The sequence below is a fragment of the Halichoeres trimaculatus genome, unplaced genomic scaffold (genome assembly GCF_033239565.1).
Source record: "Halichoeres trimaculatus isolate MK-OKI-2021-1 unplaced genomic scaffold, fHalTri1.1 fHalTri1_scaffold_5, whole genome shotgun sequence".
In the NCBI taxonomy this organism is placed as follows: domain Eukaryota; kingdom Metazoa; phylum Chordata; class Actinopteri; order Labriformes; family Labridae; genus Halichoeres; species Halichoeres trimaculatus.
Genome location: NW_027437183.1, coordinates 667,527 through 685,168, shown reverse-complemented (window position 1 = coordinate 685,168; position 17,642 = coordinate 667,527). Strand labels below are relative to the sequence as shown.

The following is a 17,642-nucleotide window of genomic DNA, read 5'->3' as shown; positions in this document are numbered from 1 at the left end:
GTAATAGGAGTTGGAATATATCAGAAACCTTGATTATAAACATGTTTCAAAAAATAATTAAGAAAACATGACTTAAAAAAGAGTTAAATGGACTCGTTTCTAGTTTAAATCACTCTAGTGTTTATGAAGTTGAGGTTTCCGAGTCATCTTCGTGTATTTCAATGCACCACAGCGTCCAAGCTAGCTACAGTGAAGCTAAGCTAGTTTTCAAATCAAAAGCAGCTGTTTTTATCTAAAGGTGAAATATTGTGAGTGAAATATCTCCTCAGACCGTCGTAGAAACACAGCTCAGCTCTTACCTGATAAAATAAAACAGTCTTCAGCTGAAAACGTAACCATATGTGTCTGAGCGGCTTTGTGAGACTTTTATTTTGAAAAATCGAAACCGGAAATGAAGAGCACACCGCGAGCACACGATGATCAGCTGACTGAAATGTTGACAAAGCAAAGTGTCGGTGGTGGAGGAGGAAGAAAATCCCAAACGGAGAGTTTTAGGGATGAGTAAGATGAAGCAGTCAGCTGACACAGACTCACCTGAGCTCCTTTAAAGCTTCCCGTGACCGCCTCACCTGAGCTCCCGCCTCTTTTAGCTCACCTTGATTCTCCTGGTCTGGTGGTTTCTCCATGGTACAGGTGATCAGAGAGGGGAGCAGCTGAAGACCGTGTCCCGTCAGGATGGACATCCAGAGCGAGAGGAGGAGGCTGCTGGATGCCGAGGATGGAGACGAGGATCCGACTGGTCTCATGTCCGAGCAGGAGGCTTACCTGAGGTCAGTGAACACGGCTCACACAGCCCACACAGGTATGAGCTCAGGTGAGGTGTAGCCTGCTCAATAATCAACCTGAGGAGCTCAATATTAAATAAAATACTGACTGTTTAGAGGTTTTTCTCCTGAGCCCATTCATTTCCAATGACCTACTTTCAGTGACACTTCCTCACATGACACACACACACACTGCTCAGGTGAGTCTACACATTTACCTGTAGTTTAACCAGTTTATCACAGTTTATCATAGTTGATCTCTGTAATTTCTGCATGAATTTTAGCTCCAACTTTTCCAATAATTCATGAAAAGACAATCTGCACAGGGCTCTGCTTTATGACACAGTGTTTACTGCTCTGTAGGAGCCATAATGCAGTTTATATGTCACGTGGTGTTTGTGGTTTCTATGGTAACCAGCGGAAGTTTGGGTCACGGGACACAAGTGGTGAATGCCGGGTGTATTTAAAGGTGTGCTTACCTGCAGTCGGATGGAGAGAGGGGAGCGGGTAGCCGTAATTTTTGTTGATCGCTACGTTTTGCCTTTTTATTGGATTGTCTGATACATTGATGTGCTCGGATTCATTCAGTGTGTGCGGGAGAGCAAATTACCGCTTCATTAAAGCCACGTTTAACCGGATTCCGTGCCTCGGTGTGTCTCTGTGGGCTAGGCGGCAGCGCGTCAGACAAAGACAGGACCCTTTACTTCCTCTCAAGCGACAAATAGGTTTGGAGTCGCTACATCTTTTGTCAACAAAAAAGGCGTTTAGGAAAGCCATCGCTCGCTATACAAGCCACAACTGAGCGGACAACGCAAAGTAAGCCACACATGCTGGGCATTACGCCACATCCAAACGTAACTGTTGGAAGAGCAGGTAAGCTACCTGTTTCTTGTTTGTTTGTGGAAAAAGGAATCCGTGTGCATTAAAGCTGGACAGCCCTTGTTTGGGAGTTTCTGAATGAAGAAATGCTGTGCGGATAAGGATGCCTGTGCGCTAAGTTGGCTCGACGCGCACTTTGATCGACGTCTGTTTATTGTGAGGTTGATTACGCGAGGCTTTGGAGTTTCAATGGAGCTGATGATGATGATGCTGCTTTGTTGAAAATGAAATGCTTTTGTCATCACGCACTGTGGATTAATGTGAATATGTTTGACGCAGTTTCACTGAGAAAACCGAATGAATGAAGTCAAAATGGAGTCTGGGAAAAGGAGAGTGAGCAAACTTACTGAAAAGGCCTTGGTGTATAAGATTGAAAACCTGCAAAATGTACGCAAAGGGTTTGTGAACAAAATGAAAGGAATGATACCAGAAATGAAAGCTCTCATGAAACAAAAGGAAAATGTGTCTCAAATAAAAGAATCTCTGGGGAAGTTGAACAAACTTTGTGAATGTGCTAACAATGCTCATGAGGAATTGTTGCCACTACTGCCACAAGATGAGGTTGTTAAACAGGTTGAATGGTTTTCAAGCATAATGAAATACACTGAAACATTCGAAAATCAAACCACACAGTGGATAAAGGAAACTGAACAACATCACAATGACTCGCAGGAACAAGAGTCAACTGGAACGAATGAGAATGTGTGTTTTGTGGAACAACCTGAAACAAATGAACTTTTATCAAACGTTTGTGATGAAAATGCAGACGACATAAAGCCAAGTGACAGTATTTCCAATGTGGGATCGCACAAAACTTGTCGGACCATGCGCTCTACCACTTCATCTGCATGCTTAAAAGCTGAAGCTGAGCTTGCTGCTTTAGCTACAAGACAAAGATTGTTAGATGAAAAACATGCATTAGAGGAAGAAGAGCTACGCAAAAGGAAAGCAAGACTACAACTGGAAGAAGAGGAAGAACAATTGCGCAAAAGGAAAGAAAAATTACAACTGGATACTGAAATTGCAGAAAAAATGGCAAAATTAAGTGTTCTCAGAACACAAAGCACCACAAGTGGGAAAAGATCATCAAAGGTTTCAGATGGAATGAATTCATATTTGAAAAAAGTGAAAACTCAACAGCAACTCAATGTGAATGCAGAGGAATTCCATCCATCAACAGCTGAAAAACCAAAACCTATAAAGGATGAGAAGCAGTCAGTTAAACACACTGTGATGGAAAATGTAACATCTTCATACAACAAAATCCCTCGCTGTTCAGTGTTTGAAAATGAAACAGCCAACACACAGTATGTTTATCAACAACTTACCTCAAACTCAAATATAAATGCACCTGATGTGGAAAGCAAAGATAATGTTCTTGGCATCATGAAGAAGCAAAACGAAATAACAACTCTACTTATACAACAACAATGCCTTGCATCCTTACCAAAGAGAGAAATCGCAATATTTGATGGTGATCCATTAAAATATCACACCTTTATGAAGTCATTCGAAAATGGAGTTGAAAAGAACACAACCAACAACTCTGATCGTCTATACTTCCTGGAACAGCACACTAAAGGACACGCCAAAGAACTTGTGAGGAGCTGTCAATACATGGATCCAGATCATGGATATTGGAGAGCCAAAACCTGGTTAAAGGAACAGTTTGGTAATGAGCAAAAGGTTGCCTGTTGCTATATGGACAAAGCCCTTTCATGGCCTGCAATAAAAACTGAGGATGTGACAGCACTACAGGATTACAGTCTATTCCTCAGAGGCTGCTGTAATGCAATGGAGGATGCGCTGTATCTCCATGACTTGGATATGCCATCGAATATGCTGAATATTATTAAAAAGCTGCCATATAAGCTCAGAGACAGATGGAGGAGTCAAGCTTGTGAGCTGCAAGAACGTCAGGAACGAAGAGCAAAGTTCAGTGATATTGCAGATTTTATTGAAAAACAAGTTAAAATTCTAACAGATCCTGTCTTCGGGGATATACAAGATTCTCCCATAATAGCAAATAGAGGAACATACAAACCAAGGTTACAGCTTCGATCTAAAGGAACTAGCTTTGCCACCACAGTTGGACAGATGGAAATCAAACATCAACCTGCAAAGAAAGAAAAGGAAATTAAAACCTCAGAAATGAATACATGCATTCTCTGTGGTGCAGGACATGCTCTGGTTATGTGCGCACTGTTCGGGAAAATGGCACACGAGAAAAAGATTCAGATCTTGAAGGAAAATGGCGTTTGCTTTGGCTGTTTGTGCACAGGGCACATTAGTAAGCACTGCCGCAAAAGGATTTCCTGCTCCAAGTGTAGCCTGAAGCACCCCACTGTACTCCACAGAGAAAAGGATTCGGAGCAAGCTGAGAGGGATGCAGAGGTCTGTGTCAACATGCTGGTGTCAAGTGGTCTTACAGGGGCTGGAGACCAGAATTGTAAGCTGCCAATTGTGCCCGTCCAAGTAAAATCTAAAAAAGGAAGCAAAATGGTTACAACTTATGCCTTTTTGGACCAAGGGAGCACAGCAGTATTTTGTACGGAAAGCCTAATGAACAAATTGCAACTCACAGGGAAGAAAGGACACATCCTTCTACGCACTATGGGCCAACAGAAGGTTGTGAGCAGCAACACATTGTTAGGATTGGAGGTGGCTGCACTGCATGGGAGTGAATTTCTTGAGTTGCCCAAAGTGTACACACAGGAGTCCATGCCGGTGTCTAAAGGAAATATTCCTACAAAAAGGGATATTAAAAAATGGCCTCACCTGAAACACATTCCATTACCTCAAATCAATGCAGGAATTGAGCTCCTGATTGGAACAAATGTACCAAGAGCCCTGGAGCCATTGGAGGTAGTGTGCAGTGTGGATGGAGGACCATTTGCTACAAGGACTATGCTTGGATGGACCGTCAATGGACCACTGGGAGGCAGCAGTGAAGAGACAGTGGACAGTAAACAGCCACAAGTAACTGTCAACAGGGTCTCAGTAGTGAATTTAGAGGAGCTTTGGCAACAACAGTTCAAAAATGACTTTCCTGAGAACAGTTTAGATGAAAAACCTGCCATGTCAAGAGAAGATGAGCAATTCCTGAAATCAGTCAACAACTCAGTTCAACATGTGAATGGCCACTACCAGATCAGCCTTCCATTAAAGCAAAGCACCATCTGCGTGCCAAATAACAGGAGACTTGTTGAGCAGCGTTTACAACACCTCAAACGGCGGCTGCAGAAGGACTCAACATTTTACAACGAGTATAACACCTTTATAAAGGAGCTTCTGGTCAAAGGTTACGCTGAGAAGGTGCCCGAAGAGGAGCTGGATCGTGCTGATGGAAGGGTTTGGTATATTCCACACCATGGAGTTTATCACCCTACAAAGGGAAAAATCAGAGTTGTGTTTGACTGTGGAGCAAGTTATCAAGGAACATCACTGAATGCTCAACTTCTTCAAGGTCCTGATCTCACAAGCTCTCTGATTGGAGTGGTGACCCGCTTCAGGAAAGAACCTGTCGTGTTAATGGCAGACATTGAGTCGATGTTTCACCAGGTACAGGTTACTCCTGATGACACTGACCTGCTCAGGTTCCTCTGGTGGCAAGATGGAGATCTGGAGAAACAACCTGCTGAGTACCGAATGAGTGTGCATTTATTTGGGGCCACATCATCTCCAAGCTGTGCCAACTATGCCCTCAGAAGGTGTGCAGAAGATTATGGACAGAATTACAGTGAGGAAACGGTACACAAGCTGCTTCACTGTTTTTATGTTGATGATTGCCTTGTTTCTGTAGCCACGGAGGAGGAAGCTGTGCTGCTGCACCAGGAACTTGTCTCTTTGTGCTCCAAGGGAGGATTTTCTCTCACAAAGTGGATGAGCAACAAATCAAGTGTGTTGGAGACCATCCCCATGAGTCTCAGGGCAAAAGAGCTGGGGCACCTGGACATGGAGTTGGATGCTCTGCCTGTTGAGAGAGTGCTTGGTGTTGAATGGTCTATTAAATCTGACTCATTCAAGTTCAAGGTCAAATTTAAGGACAGACCACTTACCAGAAGAGGAATGTTGTCTACCATCGCCTCAGTCTATGATCCTCTTGGAATGTTGAGCCCGGTGATTCTGACAGCCAAGAAAATCCTGAGAGACCTGTGCAGAAGAGAGATAGGTTGGGACCAGAATGTACCTGAGTCAGTTGCCAAGGACTGGTTAAACCTGATCCAACAGCTCCATCTGCTGGACAAATTTGAGGTCAGTAGGTGTCTGAAACCACCTCTGTTTGGAGAAACCTGTACAGCACAGCTGCACCATTTTTGTGATGCCAGTGAGAACGGATATGGAACAGTTACTTACCTGGTGTCAAAGAACAAAACCTCTGAATCACACTGTGCGTTTGTGATGGGAAAGTCTCGAGTTGCACCTCTGAAATCTGTGACTATCCCCAGGATGGAGCTCATAGCCGCGACCATGGCTAGCCGAATGGATGTTCTATGGAGAACAGAGCTGCAAATGGATCTTGTGGATTCTGTATTCTGGACAGACAGCCAGTCAGTCCTCAAGTACATCAGGAATGAGACCTCACGTTATAAGGTGTTTGTGGCTAACCGGGTCTCTCAAATCCTCAAAGCTTCCTGTGCTGCACAGTGGAGGTATGTGGACACTGGTAGTAACCCAGCAGACATCGCCTCCAGAGGGGTGAAAGTTGAGGCGTTCATCAAACACCCTACATGGTTGTCAGGGCCTCACTTCCTGTTACAACCTGAGAGTGAGTGGCCTGTCAATCCACAAAACATCAGTCAGCTTTCCCCTGAAGATCCAGAGGTGAAGAAAACAACCATGGTGAATGTAATACAGGCTGAAGAGGAGCCAGTTTCAAACTTGATCCAGCATTTTTCCTCCTGGACACGCCTGAAGAGATCTGTGGCATGGATCCTGAGGATAAAAGGCTGGCTTTTGTCTTGTATGGAGAAGAGGAGACATTTACATCAGATCCTGGTACAGTCTGAGCTCACCACTGAGCAACAGGAGTCCTCTGTGGAAGAGGAAATGAAAAGGTTTAAAAGGACCTCTGTGATTGGGAGTCTCACAGTGGAGGACTTGGACCAGGCCGAACTGGCTATCATCAGGTACTGCCAGCGGGCACAATTTCCTGAGGAGTTGGCCAGTCTGGAGAAAGGTCAGCCAATCAAGAAATCCAGTCATCTTCGAAAGCTCTGCCCCCGATTGCGAGATGGAAACAGGTTCAATACATGTCTGATCTGTTTTGGAAAAGATGGGTGAAGGAGTACTTACCTCAGCTGCAGGAGCGCCAGAAATGGATAGGAGCAAGGAGAAATCTCAAGGTCGGAGACCTCATCCTCCTCATGGACAGCACCGCACCTCGGAACTCGTGGCTGATGGGACGAGTAATCCAAACCTTTCCAGACCGTCAGGGATTTGTCCGCCAGGTACGGATAAAAACACAGACTAGCTGTCTGGACCGCCCAATAACCAAGATTTGTTTGCTGCAAGAGGCTGAGGCGGGTTAAGGACGAACTGGCCTCAGTAGAGACTTTGGATCCTGGACCCTTGCAGAATTCGAGTTGTGGATTACTTTTTGTTTTTTGTTTTTTTTGATGGTGATTTTTTGGGTTCACATTTGACTGTGACCTGTGCTTTTTTTGAGACGTTGACTTGACTTTGGTTCATGACGTGAAACATGAAGAAAAGAAGATTCCAGTGTGGATTATAATTATTGATGGACACTAAATTACAGTCTTGTGAAATTGTTATTTGATTTTACTGCTGCATTTATTTCTCCTATTGCTTGAGTTAAAGTTATGGTAATTATTGATGTTATAATTAAGGGGCTGGTGTGTAGGAGCCATAATGCAGTTTATATGTCACGTGGTGTTTGTGGTTTCTATGGTAACCAGCGGAAGTTTGGGTCACGGGACACAAGTGGTGAATGCCGGGTGTATTTAAAGGTGTGCTTACCTGCAGTCGGATGGAGAGAGGGGAGCGGGTAGCCGTAATTTTTGTTGATCGCTACGTTTTGCCTTTTTATTGGATTGTCTGATACATTGATGTGCTCGGATTCATTCAGTGTGTGCGGGAGAGCAAATTACCGCTTCATTAAAGCCACGTTTAACCGGATTCCGTGCCTCGGTGTGTCTCTGTGGGCTAGGCGGCAGCGCGTCAGACAAAGACAGGACCCTTTACTTCCTCTCAAGCGACAAATAGGTTTGGAGTCGCTACACTGCTCAGTCAGTAAAATATCATATGATACAACAAATAAAACAAAATCCTCCCTCCCTTTCATTTAATATATATATATATATATATATGTTGGAAGCTCATATTTGTGAATATTTACTTCTTATTATAATAAAAACTGTGTTGACTGTTTCTTATCAAAGTCACGGGTGAACTGTTGACTGGTTTGTTCAGTTTAGACACAGTCACAGGAAACACACCCTCTCACCTGGTGAGCTCACCTGTATCCTCCTCCTAATCTCCACCCAGGTATTAATCCAACACAAACAAATATTATGTGCGTTAAAAAATGGTTTGTTAGAATTTAAACAATGACTAACAATCTTTCCTGGCAACGAGTCCTATTTATGTCAGATCATCTCCATTCATTTAAATGGGCCAAAAAATGTATGGAATGCCGAATATTTTTGAAAAGTACGAGGGTTAAAAATATGAAACGTACAAACAATAATCTCCTGAACATGCTGGACATTTTATCAATTAATCCATCAGTCTGTGTTTGTATCGCGCCGAATCATGACAAACGTTATCTGTGGACACTTTCCAAAAACATGAACAGGTCTAGACCCGTTAATGTTAAAAAAATTATATCACTACATTTTCATCGCACATCTTAAAGTTCCCATATCCTGCTCCTTTCCTCAGTTTAATCTGGATCATTGATGTCTTCATGAAATGGTAGTAACATGTTTTGGTCCAAAAAGCCAATAAATCAAGCACAGCAGCATTGTTTCCAGGCTCTCATAGCCCCTCTGTTCAGAACGCTCTGATTTAGTGGGCGTGGCCTTCATATGTAAATGAGCCACCGCTGATACCGCCCCGCTCTTCCACGTCACTGAGAGCGGCGCCACGAGCTCCGAGTGCACAATGTTTAGAAAACAGAGAAGCTCCTTTACCGTAACATTACAGGCTAAAACAACAGGCTAACTGCAGCTAAAGTTAGCATCCTGAAGCTAACACAGAGACAGGGGGGACACTGAGGAAAAGCTCTTCCATCTGCTCCACAGCACACAGCATTTAAAATACTCACATTTCCAGGGTCCCAGGTTTGTTGGAGGATGGTTGGTAACGCGCCTGGATTCAGGACCAGTCTATTGGCTAGCCCTCTGTTGGACTGTCCAAAGTTGGAAAAGCAGTCGGCCGTGAAGTGACTAGAGCTGCGTTTCCACCAAGCAGTACGGGTCGGTTCAGTACGGTTTGGGACGGTTTGGGACAGTTAAGTCTGATCCCGTTTGCGTTTCCACAGCAAACTGTACCCTCTCGTGGTGGGCGGCGTGTAAGCCGCATGCCGGAAGCCGCAGCTGGTAAACAATAGCGCGACGCCGTAGCAGCTTACCCCGCTATTAAATCCAACAAAGAAGAAAACGCGACACAGTAAACAAAGAGCACGGATAGAAGACATGCAGCATTTCGTCCTCTCTGTGATTTTCATGTAACTCTCTGTTACAAAGTGCAATCAAGCTTCGTTTCAAAGAAGTCTGTGTGCCGCCAGGAGAAATGCAGCCGCTGTCGGGGTGAGTGACGATTCTTTTGACCAATCAACGGTCTGCAGTGTGTTGCTCCACCTCCCGAGAGCGGATCGGTTCAGTCTGGCACCCATACGAAAGGGTCCCAAAAAAGTGGGACGGCTCGTCTCGGTTTTTAGGGATCCGTCCCGGGATGAGTGTGTGGAAACGCCGCTAAAAGCGCACCGTACCGAGACGAACCGACCCGGACTGCTTGGTGGAAACGCGGCTTAGCACACACATGCTCAGTTTTACTGAGTGTAGCTGGAACATTTCCTGATAAATGAACTCTAGACACTTAGTCTGTCTTCTTCAGAGATGGGAAGCTTGAGCATGGAGCTATGTGGCTGTTTACAGCCAAAAACAGAGCAGTGATGGCTCTTCAACTTTGGCATTCTCCTCTCAGGGAGAGGAAGGGGTTTGGGGGTATCTGCTCTAGTGGACCAATCAGGTCAGACTTGCTCCTGATTGGTCAAAAAAGGGAATTGCTGACGTCGGCAAATCCCCAAAATCCAAACAGCTGGTTTTAGGTCAGGATTTTACATTCACAAGCTCTACTAAGAACAGGTTTGGTCATTAAATATCACATTTTGTGGGCTGGGAGGAAAGACAAAGACCCACAAATTTTACTAAAAGACTTAATGAAGTGATTTTTGAATAATATGGGACTTTTGAGGTCTTCATTTTGCATTTTAAAACAGCTTTTAAGCCCATTTTAACCACGTGAAGCAGCTCTCAACAAAGTCTTAATTTGACGTTCAACAAACACATTAAAACAGGCACAAACACCACGTTTCCTCCAAGGGGATGAAGGAATCAGTTCTGGCTCTGAATTTGTGGTGAAAAGTGTTCAAACTGTCTTTTTGTGCTTTTTGCCAACGTTTGAAGCCTCTTGTGTGAAATCTGGAGTCATGAAAGTGAAAATATCTTCCCAGCGCTCGTCCTGATGTAATCAGTATCCAAACCTGCAGCTCCTCTGTGACACAGATATGTTAAAACAGTAGTCTTTGATATCAGCTCTTAGACTCCTCTCATGGAAAAGTCTTTGGGTTATTCTTTAACTGGAGTTTTTTGATGTGCAAACAGACTTGTGCAATCAGCTGAACTGGCCTTGTAGCCTGTGTAACACGCTGACCTTTGACCTTTACGTCCTGACGTCCTGCTGTATTTCCTCTCTCTGTCTCTGCACAGTAAGGTGAAGAACCGTAACCTCTACCTCGCCACGTTCGCCTCCGTCTTGGGTCCCATGAGCTTCGGCTTCGTGTTGGGGTACAGCTCTCCAGCCATCCCCGAGCTCACCCGGATCGCTGACCCCCGGCTGAGGCTCGACGACGTTCAGGCCTCATGGTTCGGGGTACGCCGGCAGCTTAATATCACGTTATTGAACGGCAGCTCGTTGACACCAATCAGCTGTTTCCTGTCCTGAAATGAAAAACTAGATTTTATCTTATCTTATCTAGATTTATCTTCAGTTTAAACCCAGGGCTTTATGTGTCATTCATCAGTAAATGCTGTTTTTTGTCTCCTGTGTTTCAGTCCATAGTGACGGTGGGGGCGGCGGTGGGCGGCCTGCTGGGCGGCTGGATGGTGGAGAGGATCGGCAGGAAGCTCAGCCTGATGTTCTGCTCGCTGCCGTACGTCTTCGGCTTCACCCTCATCATCGCCGCGCAGAACGTGTGGATGCTTTACATCGGCAGGGTGCTCACCGGACTCGCCAGCGGGGTCACGTCGCTCGTCGTGCCGGTAAGAACCACGAGGATGATGGAGCAGAAAGAGGGTGTTCAACCTGTGGCTCTGGACCCTTATGTGGCCCTTTGACTCCTCTGCAGTGGCCCCTTGTAGCTTTAAAAGATATTATTTGAATAATACTTGTTATTTTTCTAACAGAGGGTAATGATGATTAAAGAAACAATATCCATCACATCCGTCATTAATGCTTTCAATTTTTTTTTTTTTTTTTTTTGTAATTTTTTTCAAATTTTAATACATTGACATGACATTTTCGCAAACATAGAAAAAAATCCAAATTTTTGAAAATTTTGAAAATTTTTAAAATTTATGCAAATTTTTGTGAATTATTTAAATACCATTTTGCATATTTTTGAAATTTTTGCAATCAAAATTTTTACATTTGCAAATTAGTGATTTTTTTTTTTCAAATTCTTGAAATTCTTGAAATTTAATTTCTGGGTTTTTTTTGTTTTTTTTTTTACATTTTTTTAATCATTTTTTTAAATTGAAATGTCTTTTTTTTGCAAATTTGTTAAAATTTCATGATATTTCAATTTTTTTTAATTTGCATTTCATTAAAATGAAAAAACCAAGACATCACATTTACAGTTGAATAAACAGAAAAATCTTCTTGTTTAGATATTTATTCACTAGATCTTAACTTTGTATAGAATCTCATACACTGTTTTCACTTTATTGTGAAGCTAAAGTAAATTTTGAAAGTAAAGTTTGAGGACCCCTGCTCACGTCTCTCCTCGCCCTGTGCACAGCTCTACATCTCTGAGATGGCCCACGAGCGTGTTCGAGGGACCCTGGGCTCCTGTGTGCAGCTCATGGTGGTGCTCGGCATCATGGGAGTCTACCTTGCAGGTGGGTTGATGTGTTTTTAAGGAGGTGTTGTTTACGAGCTGTAAATCATTGAGAGGTCTTCCTGCTGTAACCTGCAGCTCTACAGCAGCCACATGAAGTCCTCTCTCTGAGCTTTCCGTCCTGTTTTTAACCTCTGCATCAAACGCCGTGAAGCAGACGTGGTTAAACCTGACCTCGGTGTCATGTGGTCATCCTCAGATACGATCAGAGCGTCTTCACTGCAGCGTCTCTGCTCGCTCTGTGTGAAGATCGTCTGTCTCAGCTAATCGCGTTAGCCGCATGCCTTTCCCTTTTCCTCACTCGCTGCTCCGGTGTCACATGAGGAGGGCCGTGTCGTGTTAAAGCACGCCGTACCAGTAAATCCACTTTGGCTTCATGACCTTTAATGTGCAGCAAATGTGGCATCTGTTGGCGTGGATGTCAAACGGAGGGCGGGAGGAGGAAGAGCGGGTTGAAGGGTGATGTTAGTCTGCTTCTTTCAGATTTCATACTCCAATCATCTCACACATTTCTGCACATTTGCATCTTTACAGCTCTAAATGTTGAAGTAGATTTTGTGCCGTTAGCGCCTCCTACCTCAGCTTTGAAGCTCTGCTCCTCAGCACTTCAGCCGACCTTTGTAGTGAGTGTTTTAAATCAGAGCTCAGGATTCAGCAGAGACACACGCTGTTGGTACGAGCTAACCCTGCTGTAAACGTGACCCAGATGATAATCCCTGAATAAACTGTTATTTTTGGACCCGCCCACCATGAGCTGTGTCATCCTGGTCCCGCAGGTCTCTTCCTGGACTGGCGCTGGCTGGCGATCTGCAGCTCCATCCCTCCCACGCTGCTGATGGTCTGCATGTGCTTCATGCCGGAGACGCCGCGCTTCCTGCTGTCTCAGGGGAAGAGGCGTGAGGCGGAGGAGGCCCTGCGCTTCCTGAGGGGGCCGGACGCCCCCGTGGAGTGGGAGTGCGCCCGCATCGAGGACGCCTGCGAGGAGCAGGTGACGAGCAGAGTCATCCTTTCTTTGCTTTCCTTACTTATTCCTGGAAACTCTCTGAAGAAATCTTTCCTCCTCCTCTTCCTGTTTCCTCTCAGGGATCCAGTCTACAGGCGTCCGACCTGAAGGACCCGGGCGTCTACAAACCCCTGATCATCGGCGTCTTCCTGATGATCTTTCAGCAGATGACGGGGATCAACGCCATCATGTTCTACGCGGAGACCATCTTTGAACAGGCGCACTTCAAGGTGAGCAATGGGTTTGGTCGGGTTTAAGTCAAGTTTGAGCCGGGTTAAGTCGGGTTTGGGTCAGGTTTGGTTGGGTTTGGTCGGGTTTGGTCCGGTTTGGTTGGGTTTGGTTGGGTTTGGCCAGGTTTAGTTGGGTTTGGGTCAGATTTGGTCAGATTTGGTTAGATTTGGTCCGGTTTGGTTGGGTTTGGTCGGGTTAAGTTGGGTTTGGTCGGGTTTGATCGGGTTTGGGTCAGATTTGGTCAGATTTGGTCAGATTTGGTTGGGTTTGGTTGGGTTTGGCCAGGGTTTAGTTGGGTTTGGTTGGGTTTGGTCAGATTTGGTCCGGTTTGGTTGGGTTTGGTCGGGTTTAGTTGGGTAAGGTTGGGTTTGGTCAGGTCTGGTCTGGTTTGGATGGGTTTGAATCAGGTTTTGTAAGGTATGAGTTTGGTTTGAGTCTGGTTTGGTCAGGTCTGGTTGGGTTTGGTCAGGTTTGGTTGGGTTTGTTTAGGTTTGAGTCGGGTTTTGTCGGGTTTTGTCGGGTTTGGTCAGGATTGAGTCAGGTTTGGTTGGGTTTGGTCAGGTTTGAGTTGGGTTTGGTCTGGTTTGGTCAGGTTTGGTCAGGTTTGAGTTGGGTTTGGTCTGGTTTGGTCTGGTTTGGTCAGGTTTCGTAGGGTTTTGGTCTGGTTTGGTCTGGTTTGGTCAGGTTTGAGCCGGGTTTGGTCTGGGTTGAGCCGGGTTTGGTCAGGTTTGAGTCGGGTCTGAGTTGGGTTTTGTCGGGTTTTGCCCGGTTTGGTCGGGTTTGAGTCGGGTCTGCAGCTGAAGATCCTGTGTTCATTGTGTCCGTGGGTGTGTTTGGTCTTCAGGAGAGCGACCTGGCCTCAGTCATCGTGGGTCTGATCCAGGTGGTCTTCACAGCGGTGGCGGCTCTGATTATGGACCGAGCTGGGAGGAAAGTCCTTCTGATGATCTCTGGTACGTTCAGTCCGGATGTAAACATCAGATAAACTAACCTGGCGTTTTATTTTGCGTCCTCTGTCTCTGATAAAGAATCCTTCCTGTCTGTGTTTGTGTTCCTCGTCTCTGGTCCAGGTGTGTCCATGGCGCTCAGCACCACGGCGTTCGGGGTTTACTTCTACCTGGTTTCCCAGCAGCACGGTGTCTCCTCAGAGCACACCTTGATGCTGGACGTCCAGAGCACGGCCGGTCCGTCCCCTCACCAGGACCTGGCCTGGCTGGCTCTGGCCAGCATGGCGGTCTTCATCACAGGTGATAAAAACAGAAACAGACTTCAGGTTTTCTTTCCCTTTTTTTCCGTTCTGTTCATTCCTTTATTTGTCGATGTCGTCCTCAGGTTTCGCTCTCGGCTGGGGTCCGATCCCGTGGCTGGTGATGTCAGAGATTTTCCCCGCCAAAGTAAGAGGGGTCGCCAGCGCCGTCTGCGTCCTCACCAACTGGAGCATGGCCTTCATCATTACCAAAACCTTCCAGGACATGATGGTGAGTCGTTTCTGAGGGGTCTGTCATGGTCTGTGGAGCAGCTTTAGACTATATAAACGCTGATATACAGCATATATGGCTTTCAAAAGAGCCGTTTTTCCTCAGCTCACCTGGATTAAAGTCATTCAGGAGCCACAAAATCTACTTTATCTTCACCATAAAAACACTAAAATGTATGAAATCTATACTTGGTTAAAATCTGGCGAATGATTATCTATACAAGTTTTATTGTATTTTTTTAATGTATGAAATTCTACTTGTGATGTCTTAGTTTTTTATTTTTGATAAATCTGCAAATGTGACAAAAACCTGAAATTCCCAAAAAAAATAAATTGGAAATTTTTGAAATAAAAAATTACAAAAAAAATTGACTGTAAATATTTCAGAATTTTTAAGAAATTTCAGAAAGTTGCAAAAAAATTCAAAAAATTACAAAATTAAAAAAAAATGTAGAAATGGTGAAAAATATAGAAAAATAAATTTTTAATACATTTTCATTTTGAAAAAATGAACTTCAATAGAAATTAAATTTGAAATTTTTGAAATAAAAAATTGCAAAAATTAAATTTAATAAAAATAAATTTAATACACTTTCAAATTTTTCAGAATTTTTTTGAAATTTTTGAAAGTTGCCCCAAAATCCAAAAATTAAAAAAATTAAAAAAATGTTGAAATGGAAAAAAAAATATAGAAAAAATCCTAACAATTTTGAAATTTCAAAACTTCAAACATTGAAAAAAACATTTAAACTTCTGGTTGTTTTTTGTCTTGCCAAATATCAATCATGTGTATTAATCCGTCACGTTGTCAGTGAAATGAATCCATCCACACAGAATTAAAATCTGTATTTTCTTCCAGATGAGTCTTTTTGTAGATGTAGTTATCTTCCCAGGGCTGTAAAACTTGAGGTTAGCCCCAGGTGGATGGAAAGTTGGTGGGCTGTTGATGTTGTAGGAGGTGAAGTAGAGCGGTGGCAGGCTTTATTGACAGATGGGATGAAGATTTAGTTCAACTAAATGTTAACGCAGGATTTTATTTAGTGTCAGTGTCTTTAATTATCAAAACCCTCTGGAAGAAAAATAACTATTCTTTATTACAGTAATAATTTTAAAGCTACAAGGAGCCTGAGGTGTTTCCCTATCAGAGATGTTTAGGGTCTATCAGCTCCACAGGCTGCCCTCATTCTGTTTCGACCAATCAGAATCAAGTATCTAACACCATCTCAGAGTAATAACCTTTTATCCAAATATGTGCGACCTCTTCCAGGATTCTCTAACCAGCGCTGGAACCTTCTGGCTCTTTGCTGCGATGTGCGTCGCCAACTCCATCTTCACCATCGCCTTCATCCCTGAGACCAAGGGGAAGACTCTGGAGCAGATCGAGGCCATTTTCAGAGGAACGTCCGGACCATGAGGGACTCCCCAGACATCCTCACTGGAGGTCCGGGAACGTGGAGTCCCTCAGACCTCTTGTATCTGAACCGTTTGGACTCCTGGGGAACATTTTAAAGTCTGCGTGAAGCCTGAAAATAAGAAAACTGGGGCACTTGGTTAGTTTTTGTTAGCTGTTGTTGAAGACGCAGCTCAGTTTAGGGAAACACGTTCTCATGAAGGTTTTAAACTCAGGTTTTTCTACAAACTGTTTCAAAGTTAATAAGAAGTGTAGGAGCCTGAAATGTCACGTTTGGTGTTTGGAGCCAGAGACGATCAAACCTGGTTCATGGAAGGAAATCAAACCACTGTGACGCCGTCATTTATCTCACCTCAGTGTACGACAACAGAGCTCAGCTGATCTGTGACTAAGGAAGTCATGGCCAGGACTTCCTCTGACTGACAGTTTAACTAGAAACCCTGGTTGTAAGGATGGAAAGAGGATCATTATTTGAAGGAGTGAGACTGTAGAGTTTGGAAAAATGCTGAATCTTTGCCAACAATCGAAGCATTCAGGGAGCATTCATTACAGAACAGCTGCAACTAAAGCATATCGATCACATGACTTCAAGCTTCAGACTGTGTTTACAGAGTCAGCATCATGCTGTGTCACAGAAGAGACTGTAAACATGTTAAAAATCCATGAAGTAGCAGGTTTTTATTCCTCATTTACTCCAGCAGCCAGTGGAGTCGCCGCCCTGCTGGCCGCTGGAGGAAAATGTGAATGAAGCCAATTTGTTTCACTTCCAAAACCAAAAGGTTATATCCTCTTTTTATTCACAGTTTGTAAGATTGAATGAAATTTATTGAGATGTAATAGGATAGGTGCTCAGAAACAGCTGCGGTGGGCTCTGGGACCATCATCCTGCTACCTCCAGTAAGCCAAGGAAACACTGCCCCCTGCAGGTCTCACTGCTGTATTTCACAGCAGATGAACCATAAACTCAGAATAATGTACATAGTGATAACAATAATGATGGTTTAAAACACATGATAGTCAGGTTTGGGTTTTCATAAAGCATTAGGTTGACTTTGGTGTAAAAAGCTGTTATAATCTCTAAAATCATCCTTTCTGTATCAAGTGTTGGGAACAAAATACTGATGTAACTTTGTCTGGAAAAATAAATCATCTACTGTTTGTATTCATACTCTCAGTGTTTCACCACTTACACAGCAAAAACTTAAAACCGAAGTAAGTTTTAATGCTTTTTTTTTTTTTTTTTTTTCTTTTTAAGAAATTAAAAAATTGTCTTGAATTAACATGAGCCACATTCACGTGACAAGTGCAGCAAAGTGTCTTGATTCAAGACACTAAATGAAAAAAAACAAACCTTTTATTTCTCGCAAAAAGTAAAAAGATACTTTTAAAAATGTTATAAATAAAATAATTATATATATGCTCATCTACTTCTTTTATTTATTTTCATTTATTTTATTGAACAAGTGTCAAAAACACTTCAGACGTACGCATCACAAATCAAAATGTAATACATG

The 17,642-nt window shown here is 43.6% G+C and overlaps 1 protein-coding gene across 1 annotated transcript; it reads left to right on the top strand.

Annotated features, from left to right (window-relative positions):
- Positions 1 to 399: 399 nt before the first annotated feature.
- On the top strand, positions 400 to 17,421 carry slc2a8 (solute carrier family 2 member 8). Its single transcript, XM_074669336.1, has 10 exons — positions 400 to 770; positions 10,598 to 10,760; positions 10,943 to 11,149; positions 11,908 to 12,007; positions 12,783 to 12,994; positions 13,090 to 13,239; positions 14,085 to 14,193; positions 14,311 to 14,487; positions 14,573 to 14,718; positions 15,985 to 17,421. The coding sequence occupies exons 1-10, from the start codon at positions 676 to 678 to the stop codon at positions 16,129 to 16,131; spliced, it is 1,506 nt and encodes a 501-aa protein (XP_074525437.1). The 5' UTR covers positions 400 to 675; the 3' UTR covers positions 16,132 to 17,421.
- Positions 17,422 to 17,642: the final 221 nt, after the last annotated feature.